Source organism: Saccopteryx leptura, chromosome 8 (genome assembly GCF_036850995.1).
Source record: "Saccopteryx leptura isolate mSacLep1 chromosome 8, mSacLep1_pri_phased_curated, whole genome shotgun sequence".
In the NCBI taxonomy this organism is placed as follows: Eukaryota; Metazoa; Chordata; class Mammalia; order Chiroptera; family Emballonuridae; genus Saccopteryx; species Saccopteryx leptura.
This window is the reverse complement of record NC_089510.1, coordinates 20,360,575-20,377,064: the sequence shown is the minus strand read 5'-3', so window position 1 is coordinate 20,377,064 and position 16,490 is coordinate 20,360,575. Positions and strand designations below refer to the sequence as shown.

General features: G+C 35.3%; 1 protein-coding gene across 3 annotated transcripts in view; it reads right to left on the bottom strand.

Moving 5' to 3' along the window:
- Nucleotides 1-16,490, bottom strand: part of CADM2 (cell adhesion molecule 2) — a 1,163,936-nt gene that overhangs the window by 202,092 nt on the left and 945,354 nt on the right. For all 3 annotated transcript variants that reach the window (XM_066347042.1, XM_066347045.1, XM_066347044.1), the window contains 2 exons: nucleotides 9,657-9,809; nucleotides 7,176-7,313 (listed from right to left, as the gene is read on the bottom strand). In XM_066347042.1, coding sequence (XP_066203139.1) covers nucleotides 7,176-7,313; nucleotides 9,657-9,809 — 291 coding nt within the window. The remainder of the gene's footprint in view (nucleotides 1-7,175; nucleotides 7,314-9,656; nucleotides 9,810-16,490) is intronic.

Sequence of the window (16,490 nt, the reverse complement as noted above, 5' to 3'; positions counted from 1 at the left end):
AAGGTGGTAATGATGCCTGCTCAAGTTGGGAAACTATTGCTGTATAGTCTAACATAGAAATATTCTGGCCAAGGATGTGATCAACTAGGACTTTCAAACAACTTTCACCCAGAAACTTAGAAATTAAATTCATATGTTTGACAATGATAGACAAAAACCAAGATGTCTACAGGAAAACAACTTGTCCTAAATTCAGAAGTCACTTTCACAGTCTATACATCCACTGTATAGAATCTGAAACTTAGCGTCAATATGCTGAACTGGCCAGGATTCAAATAAATGGAAAATAATCCTTACTCTTTTTTTTTTTTTTAAAGGTACAGAGAGTCAGAGAGAGGGATAGACAAGGATAGACAGACAGGAACAGAGACATGAGAAGCATCATCATTAGTTTTTCATTGCGCATTGCGCACCTTAGTTGTTCATTGATTGTTTTCTCATATGTGCCTTGACCCCGGGCCTTCAGCAGACCGAGTAACCGAGCCAGCGACCTGGGCTCAAGTCAATGAGCTTTGCTCAAACCAGATGAGCCCGCGCTCAAGCTGGCTACCTCGGGGTCTCGAACCTGGGTCCTCGCATCCCAGTCCGATGCTCTATCCACCTGCGCCACCGCCTCTTCAGGCTAATCTTTACTCTTGACTGTAATAACAGCTCTGTGATTATATCATAACATACATTTCTCTTTATAAGAAAATATTCTCTATAACTTGTTTATCACCCAAAATACATCTTAAACACCTCCATATACACATGTTGGAATTGGGGCCAGAAACTCATTTTACAAGCCCTGAACATAAAATGGCATATAAATTCACAGTGGAAAGAATTCTTATAGGCCAAAGAAATCAGATTTTAAAATTATTCTGCAGGTTAGGGCTTCCAACAGAATTGCTGAAGTAGAAAAAAATGACCTAAATATAAGATCTGAAATAATAAATTATATAAAAGAAAACAGGTCCTAAACCTATGGACTATGGTCTTAGAAAAGATATTATGAATTTGACCTCTAAGGAAAGGGAAGTAAAAGAAAAAAATAAACAAATCGGGCCCTGGCTGGTTACTCAGTTGGTTTAATGTCACATTTATTTGCAAAGATCTATGCATCCTCATGTTTATTACAACATTATTCCTGATGGCTAAAAGGAAAATCCATATGTCTTTTGATAGAGGATTGGATAAAGATGTGGTACTTATATACAATGTAACATTACTAATATGCCAATGTTGCAGGTTCTGTCCTTATTGGGGTACATGTAGGAGTCAACCAGTGAGTATATGGATAAGTGGAGCAACAATCAATGTTTTTTTCTCTTTATCTATCTCTCCTTTCCTCTTTCTCTAAAATCAATAAAAAATAAATTAAACAAAGAAAAATAAATTAAAAAAATCAAGCTTTTGCACAAAAAAATTTAAAAAATCTTGGCCCTGACCGGTTGGCTCAGCGGTAGAGCATCGGCCTGGCGTGCAGGAGTCCCAGGTTCGATTCCCGGCCAGGGCACACAGGAGAAGCACCCATCTGCTTTTCCACCCCTCCCCCTCTCCTTCCTCTCTGTCTCTCTCTTCCCCTCTCGCAGCTGAGGCTCCATTGGAGCAAAAGATGACCCGGGCGCTGGGGATGGCTCTGTGGCCTCTGCCTCAGGTGCTAGAATGGCTCTGGATGCAACAGAGCGACACCCCAGAGGGGCAGAACATCGCCCCCTGGTGGGCATGCCAGGTGGATCCCAGTCGGGAGCATGCGGGAGTCTGTCTGACTGCCTCCCTGTTTCCAGCTTCGGAGAAATGAAAAAAAAAAAAATTAAAAAATCTTGCCAACAAAACAAAAAAGTAACCAACTGAATGGGAAAAGATATTTGCAAACAACAGCTCTAACAAGGGGTTAATATCTAAAATATTTATATATAAAGAACTTATACAACTCAGCTCCAAACAAACAAACAACCCTATTAAAAAAATGGGCAGATGAAAAGAATAGTTATGTTTACCAAAAAGACATACAAATGGCTAACAGATGTATGCAAAGATGCTCAACTTCACTAGTTATTAGGGAAATGCTAATCAAAACTACAAGGAGATACATTTCACATTTGTTAGAATGGATATTATTAACAAGAAAGGTAATACCAAGTTCTGGAGAGGCTGTGGGAAAAAAGAACCCTCATTCACTGCTGGTGGGAATATAAACTTGGAAAGCCACCATGAAAAACAGAATGCAGCTCCACAAAAAATTAAGAATAAAGTTACCATATAACCCAGCAACCCCTGTTCTGAGTATATACCCCCAAATTTTGAAAACATTTATTTGCAAAGATCTATGCATCCTCATGTTTATTACAACATTATTCATGATGGCTAAAAGGAAAATCCATATGTCCTTTCATAGAGGATTGGATAAAGATGTGATACTTATATACAATGTAACATTACTCAGCCATAAGAAAAAAGATGAAATACCACCATATGTGACAACATGGGTGGTCCCTGAGAATCTCATGCGAAGCAGAATAAGTCAGTCAGAAAAAGCTAAGAATCATATGATTTTACTCATATGTGGGATAGAAAACAGAAACTCTTAGCACAGACATTATGTTGGTTACCAAAAACAGGGGGGTATTAAAGCTTATAAAGTGGGCAAAATATATGGAGACAGAAGCGGATTTGACATTGGGTGGTGGGCACACAATGCAATACAGATCATGATATACAATATGTATCATATAAATGTACACTTGAAACCTTTATGCATATCACCTCAATGCATTTACTTAAAAAAATAAAAAGAAGAGAAAGAGTGTCCTAATCAGATTTTTGTCATAGTAACATAACTCTGAACACAGTATGGAGGATCCATTTAGGAAGAATCTGGCCTGACCTGTGGTGGCGCAGTGGATAAAGTGTCGACCTGGAAATGCTGAGGTCGCCGGTTCAAAACCCTGGGCTTGCCTGGTCAAGGCACATATGGGAGTTGATGCTTCCAGCTCCTCCCCCCCTTCTTTCTCTCTCTCTCTCTCTGTCTCTCCCTCTCCTCTCTAAAATGAATAAATAAAAAAATTAAAAAAATAAAAAAAAATTAAAAAAAAAAAAGGAAGAATCTGACCCAATTCAGACATGCCTAAACAAACATGTCCTAAAGGCAAATTTGAATGGCTAGTACTGAGTCTTGGCAAAATATAAGATAAGGTTATATAGTATCCAGAAAGTTTACTTAACAAAGCAATATATCTAACTTGTGTTTTGAGGACTTATATTTCTTTAAATTTTATCCAATAAAATATATTTATTACAGTATCTGAAACATTCATTGTGATTAGAGATAAATTATAAGTAAGTCCCTGTTTGGGAACAAAATATACAGAGTAATTAAAATAAAAAAGAAGTTAAATAACTATGTAGATAATAAATCTATAAGTTCTTAGTAATATAGTCAATCCTATATGTTGGGCCTGTATGTCTATTGGTAAATTATATTTAATCTGAGATAGGATATTAGCATTAAGAGTTAAAATAATTACAATGGTTTGCATAAACCTTTCTCCTAGAAGGTTACCTTGAGAAGAATACATATTATTATGAACATAGGAAACATTTTTAATAATCATTATAAACAATTCTAATACTTGGATTTTAATATACATGTGACATCAAGTCCAAGATACTTATATGTGGGATAAAAGGTACCACCACTAACCTACCTGCTATCTCCTTTATAAACTTATGTCCCCCATGAAAGAAGGCATGTGAATGTGTGTGTGTTTCAATTTAGGTGAGTGAAGTAGAAGTGTATAAAGTAAAATTACAACTTTGCTTAAATTATAGGCATACCTCTTTTTACTGTGCTTTGATTTATTGTGTTTCAAAGATATTACTTTTTTTTTTTTTTTTTTTACAAATTGAAGGTTTGTGCTTAAATTACAGGCATACCTCTTTTTATTGTGTTTTGATTTACTGTGCTCCAAAGACATTGTAGCTTTTTTTTTACAAATTGAAGGTTTGTGGCAACCGTGTGTTGAGCAAGTTTATCAGTACCATTTTTCCAAAAGCATTTGATCACTTTGTGTCTCTGTGTCACATGTTAGTAATTCTTATAATAGTTTAAACTTTGTTATCATTATTATATTTGTTATGGTGATCTGTGATCAGTGATCTTCAATGTTTTTACTGTAATTGTCTGGGGAGCCATAAATTATACTCACATAAGATGATGAACTTAATAAATGAATATTGTGTGTTCTGTCTGTTTCACTGACCAGCCATTACACCTTCCCTCTCTCTCTCCCTCTGTCTCTCTCTCTTCTTATTCCATGACACACAACAACATTAAAATTCGGCCAGTCAATAACTCTTCAATGGCCTCTAAGTGCACAAGTAAAAAGCAGAGTTTTATATCTCTTACTTCTCAAAAGCTAGAAATGATTAAGCTCACTAAGAAAGGCATGTCAAAAGCTGAGATAAGCCAAAAGCTAGACTTACTGCACAAAATAGCTAAGTTGTGATTATACCAGAAAAATTCTCAAAGAAATTAAAAATGTCATTCCATTGAACACGTGAACGATAAGAAAACAAAACAGCTTTATTGCTGACATGAAAAAAGTTTTCATGATCTGGATAGAAACCAGCCACAACATTCCCTTAAACTAGTCTAATCCAAAGCAAACCTATAACTCTCTTCAATTCTTTGAAGGCTGAGACAGGTGAGGAAGCTGCAGAGGAAAAGCTTGAAGTCAGCAAAGATAGGTTCAAGACATTTAAGGAAATAATGCATACCCAATATGTAACAAGTACAAGATGAGACAGAAAGTGCTGAGGTAGAAGCCGTAGCAAGTTGTCTGGAAGCTCTAGCTAAGATCATCAATGAAGGTGGCTGCACCAAACAACAGGTTTTCAATGTAGATAAAATAGCCTTATATCGAAAGAAGATGCCATCTAGGGATTTTATAGCTACAAAGGAGAAGCCAATGCTCAGCTTCAAAGTTTCAAAGGCTGACTCTCTTGTTAGAGGATAATGCAGCTATTGACTTTAAGTTGAAGCCAGTGCGTCTTTGTCATTCTGAGTCTAAGATCCCTTGGAATTATGCTAAATCTACTCTGCCTGTGTTTTGTAAATAGAACAACAAGGCCTGGATGAAAGCACATGTATCCACAATATGGTTTGCTGAATATATTAAGCCCACTGCTAAGACCTACTACTCAGAAATAAAATAAAAAAAATTCTTTCAAAATATTGTTGCTCATTGACAAGGTACCTGGTCACCCAAGAAGTCTAATAAAGGTGGACAAGTTTCATGATGTTTTCATACCTGCTAATACAACGTTCTTTTTTGCAGTCCATGGATGAAGTAGTAATTTTGACTTTCAAATATTATTTAACAAATAAATTTCATAAAGCTATAGCTTTCATAGTGATTGCTCTGATGTCTCTTGAAAAATTCAATTTAAAATCTTACGGAGAAGATGCCAATAAGAACATCTATGATTCATGGGAAGAGGCCAAATGTCAACATTAACAAAAGTTTGGAAGAAGATGACTACACCTGTCACGGATGACTGTGAAGGGTTCAAGACTTCAGTGGAGAAAGTAGCTGCTGATTTTGTGGAAAGAGCAAGAAAACTAGAAGGGAAACCTAAAAATCTGACTGAATTGACGTAATCTCATAAAAAAAAAAAAAACTTTGATGGATGAAGAAGTGCTTATTATGGATGAGCAAAGAAAGTGATTTCTTGAGGTGGAATCTCCTCCTGATGAAGATGCAATTATAAAGATGGCCGAAATGACTGCAAAAGACTCTGCAGTTCCATAAACTTACTTGATAAAAGCAGCAGCAGGTTTTGAGGATATTGATTCCAATTTTGAAAGAAGTTCTATTTTAGGTAAATACTATTAAAAAAACATCACATGCTACAAAGAAACGGTTTGTGAAAGGAAAATCAATCAGTACAGAAAACGTCACTGTTGTCTTTTTTTTTTTTTTTTTTCTGAAGCTGGAAACGGGGAGAGACAGTCAGACTTCCGCATGCGCCCGGGATCCACCCGGCACGCCCACCAGGGGCGACGCTCTGCCCACCAGGGGGCGATGCTCTGCCCCTCCGGGGCATTGCTCTGCCACGACCAGAGTCATTCTAGCGCCTGGGGCAGAGGCCAAGGAGCCATCCCCAGCGCCCGGGCCATCTTTGCTCCAATGGAGCCTTGGCTGCGGGAGGGGAAGAGAGAGACAGAGAGGAAGGGGGGGGGTGGAGAAGCAAATGGGTGCTTCTCCTATGTGCCCTGGCCGGGAATCGAACCCGGGTCCCCCGCACGCCAGGCCGACGCTCTACCGCTGAGCCAACTGGCCAGGGCCACTGTTGTCTTATTTTAAGAAATTACCATAGCTCCCCAACCTTCAGCAACAACCACCCTGATCAGTCAGAAGCCATCAACAATTAGAACTCACCGAAGCTCAGATGATGGTTAGCATTTTTTATCAGTAAAGTACGTTTTAATAAGTATGTTCATTGACTTTTTGGATATAATGCTATTGCACACTTTAATAGACTACAATATAATGTAAACATAACTTTTAAATACACTGGAAGACCAAAAGGACTTTGTGACTTGTCTTATTGTGACATTAGCTTTGTTGCGGTGGTCTGGAACCAAGCTGACAATATCTCCAGGGTGTTCCTGTACTGTGCGTTTTTATTGAGATGAGAACATGGTGTATGTCCTACGTGAGAATTGCTAGGAACCAGATTTATTAATGTTTACTTAGTTTTATAGTCAAAACTTTATAATTCTAAAGACAAGTTTAAAAAACTGAAGTTTCTTTGTCTATAATATAAATTTTATAGATGAGTTCTGAAATGATATCTAATGAACACATAGTGCTTATTATTGTCAATTCCAAATCTATGTGTTTTTATATATTAACTAATGTGTTTTTGAATATATTAATTTATTTAATTCTCTAACTTCCCATGAGTTATATATTATATTAGACTTATTTTATATAAGAGAAAATGGAACACATACATTACAGTAATATACATTGTAAAACTATCTAATTCAACAACTGGGTAAATATGATTCAAATTGCTTCTGGAAAGTAACTGAGGTTTGAAAAAGAAAATGCAAAGTGCATCTAACTTTTCATATTACTTTCAGCTTATTAATTTTGATTTTGGGACCTTTTTCCATCCTTTACCTTTAATCTCTTTGTCATTTTTGAACCATCTTATATCAGCTGCAGGTTTACTACCAGATGTTTTACAAGTCAACTGCATCAAGTCTCCCTCCATAACTGGTGATGAAAATCCGCTAATCTGAGGCTTTTCAGGAACACCTGAAATATAAGCAAATTAATAAAGTAAACATAAATCTACAGAATCAGTTCATTCTTGTGACTATTACTTTTACAAACAAAAGTAAACTGGGCAGTCAGCTAACAAGAAATTCAGTCAAGAATAATAAACTGCTATATCATAAAATAATCTGCTTATGATATATATACACACATATAGATAAATGTATATACACACACAAATATGGATACATATAAGTGTACATGTACATGGATATATTATATATACATATTATATATAATATATAATGTATAATGTATAATATATAGAAAGCATTTATTTAGTTCAAAGTAATTATTTAAACTAAATTTTACAAGTAAAAATACTCTTTGTAAATCTTAATGACAATCATTCAGTATACTTGAAAATATACCCATATAGAGATTTAACAATGTATGTTGTTTGCATTGTATTGTTGTATTTGATTGCATTGTATGTATTACTTTAAATGCTAACCAATTATTTCCTTTTCTAGTCGAAATCATCTAATCAATAAGCAGATAACTAATATGCAGACATAGTACATAAGTGTTTTAAATAATAGAATATTCCACATTTCTTGGACATTAATAGTCTGTTATCATGAGGTTTACTAAAATTTCTTTCTAAATTGTTTAATAATAAAGGCATACTGAAAGCTTTGTTATTTTTCTATTTAATCAGTTTTAAAAGAATAAAATATAAGTATGTTGGAAAGTACCAATAACAGAAATATATATTTAAACAACAACAGAGACAAATGACAGATAAACATACCCCAATTAGCTAACCAATTATTTTTCACTTTCATATTGCTTTTTTAAATATAAAATCTATATCATACCACCATTTAATAAACTTTAGTCAGCTGTTTGCTTATTCTTGCTGTCTTAAGGTGGCTCTCCACAGAACAATACATTAACTTTAGGCAGTTGTTATCCTGAAATACTTCATTTTAGTGGTTATATTTGGTCCTTAGTAGCAAACTTATGAAGATTTTTTTTGACAGAGATAGAGAGAAAGTCAGAGTGGCAAACAGACAGGAAGGGAGAGAGATGAAAAGCATCAATTCTTCATTGCAGTGCCTTAGTTGTTCATTGATTGCTTTCTCATATGTGCTTTGACCGGGGTGGGGGGCTACAGCAGAGTGACTCCTTGTTCAAGCCAGTGACCTTTGGGCTCAAGCCAGCAACCATGGGGCCATGTCTATGATCCCATCCTCAAGCCAGCAATTGCTCAAGCTGGTGAGCCTGCACTCAAGATGGATGAACCCACGTTCAAGCTGGCGACTTCAGGGCCTCGAACTTGGGTCCTCCACATCCCAGTCTGATACTCTAGTCACTGTGCTAGTGCCTGTTTAGGCCAAACTTTTGAGATTTTAATAAATGGTCTCAGTGGGTCTTGCAAAGAAACATGTTTCTTATCTTATGGACAAAAATAATAAACTAGTTGGATTAACTTTAATATTCCCAACCTAATTGGCATGTGTTAGTTGTTTTAAATGCAATATTAGGCCTTTATGAGTCAAAAAAGGAAGGCAAACGAAGGGCAAAACATCCAACTTGAAATTCCTCTAACTTGTTCAGTACCCAGGTGTAGTTCAATAAACTGCAGCAATTTCCGCTGATTGGGCTACTGACATTTGTAGAATCATAGAGCTCTGAGATGTAACTATATTTCCTTCAAATCTCTATGATTGTATTGCTTTTTTTGTGTCACTTTAACTTTGAAAATAATGGCTCAATATTTAGACAATAGAAGCACAAAGAAGCTACAAACTGCATGCACAAGTGACATTTTGTACTTCATTTAGGAATCTAGAAAACTACATGTATAAAAGGTGAGAAGACACATAGGAATGTCAGTTATTTAAATGCACTGAAATGCACAATGGCGTCATATCTGAAAACTATAACGTATTAGAGAAGGCCCTATCAGATGATTGATATGATAAAATGAAGAATATCCTATAGACATGATGAATATATTATACTCATTATTCTATTACTTTATGAAAGAAATCAGCATATATATATATTACATAGATGAGTTAATACAAAAAAGATGAAAAAAAGAAACCTCATATTTATTGCTGGCTAGGAAATTAAATGGCTGTATGCTCTAAGAAGTCATACAAATCTTAACATCTCCTTTTGTCTGTTTATTAAATGGGAAAAGTGACTAAATAATTTTTAACTGATTTTTGTTATAATGTAGTAGAGAAGAGATTGAACTACACTTACTTTTATAACCCTCAAAATCTATGTGTGTTTTTGAATCTTACTGCTTCAGTAGTCCACATCTCTCTGGCCTGTGATCGCATTGTGTTTGTGCCTTGAACTTACCCAGAACGGTGAGATAGGCCTTGGAGGTTTTGACAGGCATTGTAAACAAAGAACAGGTGTACTGCCCTTCGTCAGAGAGAGACACATCACTGACGCTGATACTCAGCTCATGCCACGAAGCCCGAACCAACTCGATCCGATTGTCCCTTAAAGCTAGAAAGAGAAAATATTGAAAACATGAATAATAACATTAGAAAAAATCAGTACTGATAGACTACATATCTTTGAACACAACAGAATAAACATTTTTTTGTCTATACATCTAAATATTTCCTGAAACAGGTTGAAAGACAGTTTCAATATTTTTAACATATTTTACCAGATTCTTTAAAACTCAGAATAGAATTAGGTGCTCTGTAAGGTTCTCAGAAATAACTTTTTAATTAGTAAAATGACTACATCTAGTACATTATTTTGGATGAGTTAGATGATAATAAAAATGGTTTTCCTTCACAAAGTATTATTTGGAATGCTATTGCCAAGAAAAATTATTGAAAAAAGAGGGGTTCACTTTTAAGGACAAGTTAACTTGGGCAAACTATGATTTCTGCATTTCTTCCAAGAGAGGAACATTGGCTTATTAAAACTCTCAGTAGTACAGATAGCTGTTGAAAGTCATTTAACGGCCCTGGCCGGCTCAGTGGTAGAGCGTCAGCCTGGTGTGCAGGAGTCCCGGGTTCGATTCCTGGCCAGGGCACACAGGAGAAGCGCCCGTCTGCTTCTCCACTTCCTCTCTGTCTCTCTCTTCCCCTCCCGCAGCCAAGGCGCCATTGGAGCAAAGATGGCCCGGGCGCTGGGGATGGCTCCTTGGCCTCTGCCCCAGGCGCTAGAGTGGCTCTAGTCGCGACAGAGTGACGACCCGGAGGGGCAGAGCATCGCCCCCTGGTGGGCAGAGCGTTGCCCCTGGTGGGCGTGCCGGGTGGATCCCGGTGGGGCGCATGCGGGAGTCTGTCTGACTGTCTCTCCCCATTTCCAGCTTCAGAAAAATAAAAATAAAATAAAAATAAAAAAAATTAAAAAAAAAGAGTCATTTAAACCAAAGCTGACAATCAATTAAAAAGCACCTGTAAAATAACAGATGTTAACATTTGCTGACTCATTGGTGCCTCTACTGTACTCTCTTATATATTTTTAATATATTGATATTATGTGGTTCAAAGCCCCTATTCTGTCACAGAACATTTGTTTTCACAGAAGTCTGAACATCTTAGTGGCTTATGCTCTTCTTTAATCACTTTAAAAGAAATAATTAAAAAACTTAAACATCATTATATTTCTTCTCACTCAGTACAGGAATACAACCTGGAATTAAGCAAGAGGCAACTGAAGGATTTCTCTAAAAGGTAGAAAGAGAAAGGAAGATGGGTTAGGAACACCAGGTCCTAAGGAAGAAAATGTTGGTGCCTCAAAAAATATATAATAGTGAAAGACAATGTAGACATGGTTTCTACCAACCGGAATGAGCAACAAAAAGTGGTTGAAGTAGAATTATCCTTATTGCTAATCAAATGAACATCCTGCCAGCAACATCACCGGTAAGGGGAATCCAACAACAGCATCAATGACAAGTGTCCATGGAAACTGATCTTTGTCCTCAGAGGATTGGAGAGTCCATTTCTTCCGAGAGACAATGGCTAATTTGGCAACAAGGGCAGCATGGTAATCCCTCTACAAGTTTCTAGGTCTAGATATGATTTCCCATAAGCTTGAGGACCAGTTATGCCACTTAGAGCTACTAGGCAGCTTGTCCTACAGAAGCACCTCTGCCAACTTCCGTGGTACCAGTAGACAGCAGAGTAATATCCATTAGGACTAGACAACTAAGCTGACCAAATAAAACTACAGAGGTTCTGACGAACTGGAACCACAGCCTGCAAATTGACTCTGGAAACTGTGAGTTGAACCTGAGAAGGGTGATTGCCTTCTAGAATAGAAAATTGAGAGTTCAGAATTTCCTTACATAATGGCCATAATGTCCAGGATTATAACATCAACAACAATAATAATGATAATAATAAATCTCTGGTCACAAAAATACCAGAAAAATTATAACTTAAGTAATTAAACGTAATTAACAGATGCCAACAATGAGTTAAAATAAACAATGAAATTATTTGACAAAGAATTTAAGAAGCCATCATAAAATTACTTTAACAAGCAATTACTAATTATTTTCAAACAAATAAAAAATCTCAGCAAAAAAATAAAAGAAAGTTATAAAAAAAGAACTCAGTGAAAATTATAGAAATAAAATGTTACCAAAATCATATATTACTGGATTGTCTCAGCACATTGAAGATGACAGAGGGTAGTATCAGTAAACTTAAGGACAGAGAAATAGAACTGATTCATTTTGAACAAAATAGAAAACATAGATTAAAAAAATAAAACAGAGCTTTAGGGACCTATAAGACAATAACAAAATGTCCAACATTGGTATCATCAGAGTTCCAGATGTAGAGAAAGAGAGTGGGGCTGAAACAGTCTTTGAAGAAATAATGGTTGAAAACTTTGCAAATTTAGCAGAAGAAATAAATGTAAAGACTCAAAAAGACAAGCTGGCTTCAAGAGGATAACCCAAAGAAATTCATGTCACAGTAGATCAAAATTGAATATCTGAAGTCTAAGACAAAGAAAAAAACCTTGAAAACAGCCAGAGATGAAAACCTGTTTACCTAAAAGAGAACTTGAGTTCAAATGACATTTGAAATCACGAAGGCCAGGAGTGGCGTGTTTTTCAAAAGAAAAGAAAAGAATTTTCAATGATGGATTTTTATCAGTGAAACTAACCTTCAAGAATTAAGGGGAAATAAATATATTTTTACAAGAAGGAAAACCAAGAACATTTGTATCTAGCAGATTTATCTTAAAGAAAAATTGAAGAAAGTTTCTTCAAACAGAAAAGCCAAACTCTTAGAGCATCAAGAAGGAAGCAAGACCCTGGCAGGTTGGCTCAGTGGTACAGTGTCAGCCTAGCATGTGGCTATCCAGGGTTTGGTTCCTGGTCAGGGCACACAGGAGAAGTGCCAATCTGCTGCTCCATCCCTCCACCTCTTGCTTCTCTCTCTCTCTCTCTCTCTCTCTCTCTTCTCTGCTCCTACAGCCAAGGCTCAATTAGAGTAAGTTGGCCCAGGGCACTGAGGATGGCTCCATGACTTCTGCCTTAGGCACTAAAATGGCTCCAGTTGCAATTGAGGAAGGGCCCCAGATGGGCAGAGCATGGTCCCCTAGTGGGCTTGCTGGGTGGATCCCGGTCAGGGCACATGCAGGAGCCTGTCTCTGCCTCCCCTTCTCTCACTAAAAATTAAAATAATAATAATAATAATAATAATAATATTTAAAAAAATAAGAAGGAAGAAAGAACAACTGAAAGTATAAAAATATAGGTAAATATAATATTGACTAGCCTACTTCTTCTGACTTTTCTCCATTGTATAATGGTTGAAACAAAACCATAGCATCAACTGACTCTATATTCAACATATTGAAAGAATGCTCAAGAAAAGTATAAAGTGAGTAGTGCAAGGGACCTAATGAAAGTAAGGTTTCCATACTTGAAGTGGTAAAGCATTGCTTTAGCAACCTAAGACAGTTCACATACATATATTTCAGTATCTGGAACAGCAATTAAGAAAATATACAAAGTGATCCACTCAGAAACTCCATAAATAAATTGAGATGTAATGCATTTATACAGTATTTTGAAATAAAATTATAATAAGTGGAAGGGACGAGGAGGGAAATGAAATTGGCTATAAAAGAATAGTACAAGGAACATCTGGACACCTGTGGTGGTTAAAGTGTTCTGTATATTAACAGCTGTGGTGAATACATGAAATTACACACATAATAAAGGTGCATGAAACTAAACACACACCCACACATGAGTACATGTACAATTGGTAAAACCCAAATAAGATTGATGAAATATATTACTGTTAATCTTCTTGTTGTGATATCTTTGCGAGACGTTATTTCACTGAATGGTACGTGAGCTCTCTTTGAATTATTTCTTATAATTAGGTGTGAATTTACAATATACTCAATTAAAACATTTTATATACATTTGATGTATTTACATATGATTAGGATATCAAAGCTTAATTAAAATTTATTGTATATATTTGTCATACAGGAAAAGGAAGACCCCAAATGCTATATATTCTTAAATTATCTGCAGCTTCCTTGTATGCTTTGTAAAAAGGAGTAGGCAATTATAAAATATTTAAGATTTGGGAACATTATATATTTTCATGATTTTTAATATATTAAAAAAATCATTCTCCCACAAAGTCAAATAACACATATATTAATGAATATAATCCCTCTGCTACTATTATCTGTCAACTCTAATTTTATAAGGAAGTATATAGTTCCAAATATTTTTAAAACTGATTTTTATTAAATATAAAAATGCAAAATTGATCATAATTGTGTTTGTGATTCCATTAGGGTAGACAGACAGTTAAAAAAATGTCTATTTTTAAATGGGGGCACAATGCAGTGTGTAGAAGGTGTTATATTGAATGGGACACTTGAAACCGTGTCAACGGATAAATTAAAAATAAAAATAGATGTCTATTTTATACTCTATCTCCTACCTGTCCTAATAGATATGCCTTGTTTGGATGTACAGGAAAACAGTGACACAGATTTGTTATGTCCCCAGTAAGACTTCAGGCTCTATCAACTACTTTCCAAAGTTATGATTTATTTTAAAAAAAATAGTTATCACACATTTTTTTAAAAAGAGGTCACCAAAAGGGAAAACCTCAAGTTCTTGTCATGGTACTGTGCAGGTAAAACATGTTACTCACCCACTGTGTTCAATTTCATATCCTTTAACTCAGGTCCCACTGACAGAGAGATAGGAGTTCTGATTTTTAGTGAGTCTTAGCAAAAGAAATTTAACTCTCTTTTGGTCAGGGTATTTTGTGGAAACTAAATGATATCATCAAAGACCAACTGAATTACTCAATACATACAAAAAATAGAAAACTTTTATATTCAAATCATTTTCATGGAGTAAAGTTAAAAGCACTGACTTTGGAATCTAAAGATCTGTTCTAGGTAGTGTATAAGGTCAGATTTACTGTGCATAATAATTCTTGATTCATTTACATCTTTGGATTATGATGAGAACTGAATAATATCATGTAGTTTGTCTAGTACCTTAAAATAAATATACAAGGGTATTATTAAAATATTTTGGGTTTGGAATTCTGATGAGAACCTAAATATTTTAATGTCTGAAATGTCTCAAATGATTAAGCTTATCAAATCATTTAATATTTTGAGTTGTTTTATGATTACCACCTATCCTTGACTAAAGACTAATCTCAGAAAAGCAGAATACCTGCTTGTTTATGTGAACTGTTATTAATCAACCAAATGAATCTAGGCAAGTCACTTAAATATTATGCACCTCTGTCTACTGCAGTGGGTAGTTAACCTGGTCCCTACAGCCCACTAGTGGGTGTTCCAGCTTTCATGGTGGGCAGTAGGGGAGCAACCAAAGTATAAATAAAAAAATAGATTTAACTATAGTAAGTTGTTTTATATAGACTTATTCTGCCAAACAGTGAAAATCCGACATAAAGTACTTGGTAAGTAATTATTATTATATGCTTTAACTTGCTGTAACTCTGTTTTATAAATTTTATAAAGTAAAGTTACTTCCCTACTTTATAAATCACCATTACTGTGAAACAGGTGGGCGCTTAGAAAATTTTACTACTAACAGAGATACAGAAGTAGGTATAAAAAGGCAGTAGGTATAAAAAAGGTTGACTACCCCTGGTCTACTGACTGTTAGGTGCAGGTAATAAATGAGTAAAAATGTAAGAAATATGGTTTAGAGAGCTGAAATATGTATATGACTATGTATCCTAAACCTAAAAGTATATTCCCAAGAACCAAGAAACAGACACAATCAATATTATTAATGTAATATTAAATGATTATTTATAGTGTAATTATTATTGATAATTCATTTGCCAAAAGAGTTGCTTAAAGAGATGTTCATTGAATTTAACATTTTTAACAAATCTTACATCTATAATATTTATCTTTTCAAGTCTGTAAATACTTATGATGTCATCTGCAGTTCAATTCATCATAACATATCAAGTGTGGAAAAATACAGGAAAACCTGTAATAGTCCAAAGAGGGATACACTATAGCTCAATGGGTTCCCTGTGAGCAGGATCCTTGTCGTGCTCATCTCAGTATCTCGCACCATCACTGCCTGCACAGGAGGTATTCAGTCAATGGCTATTGAATCGAAGCTGAGAGCCAAACTCTGTCTGTAAATGATGAAAACAGAGTGAAAAAGAACTGAACTCGGAAGTCCTCTTCAATATATCTCCTCAGGCTTCCCCATGGGAGGGGAGCCAAAAAAAGAAGAAAAAAAGGGTTACATTTAGACACTGTTGAGCATAAAAGAGTTAGAAATACCATGCTACAAAATTTTTTAACAAAGTAGTGGTTCATTGGAAAAAGGTTTGAGATACTGAATGAGTGATCTCTGAAACTATTGTCATGCTTCCTTCTACTTCCCAAATGAATGAAAAAGGTAGTGGCTCACCAGAGTCAATTCATATTATTTAACTCCTACACAGTAAGTCCCAAATATATAGTGAACCTAAATAAAGAACTATGTTTTCTTTTGAAGTGAATTTAATCTTAAAATTATTTCCTTTGAGACCTTAGGATGTTCACTGTTATTTAAATATCATTTAAAAATACTAAAATATTTCATTGAAAATAAAGATTTTGAATAGTACCTCAGAGATAACTGAAGAAATGAGATGTTAAAAAGAAAAAAGATAAAGA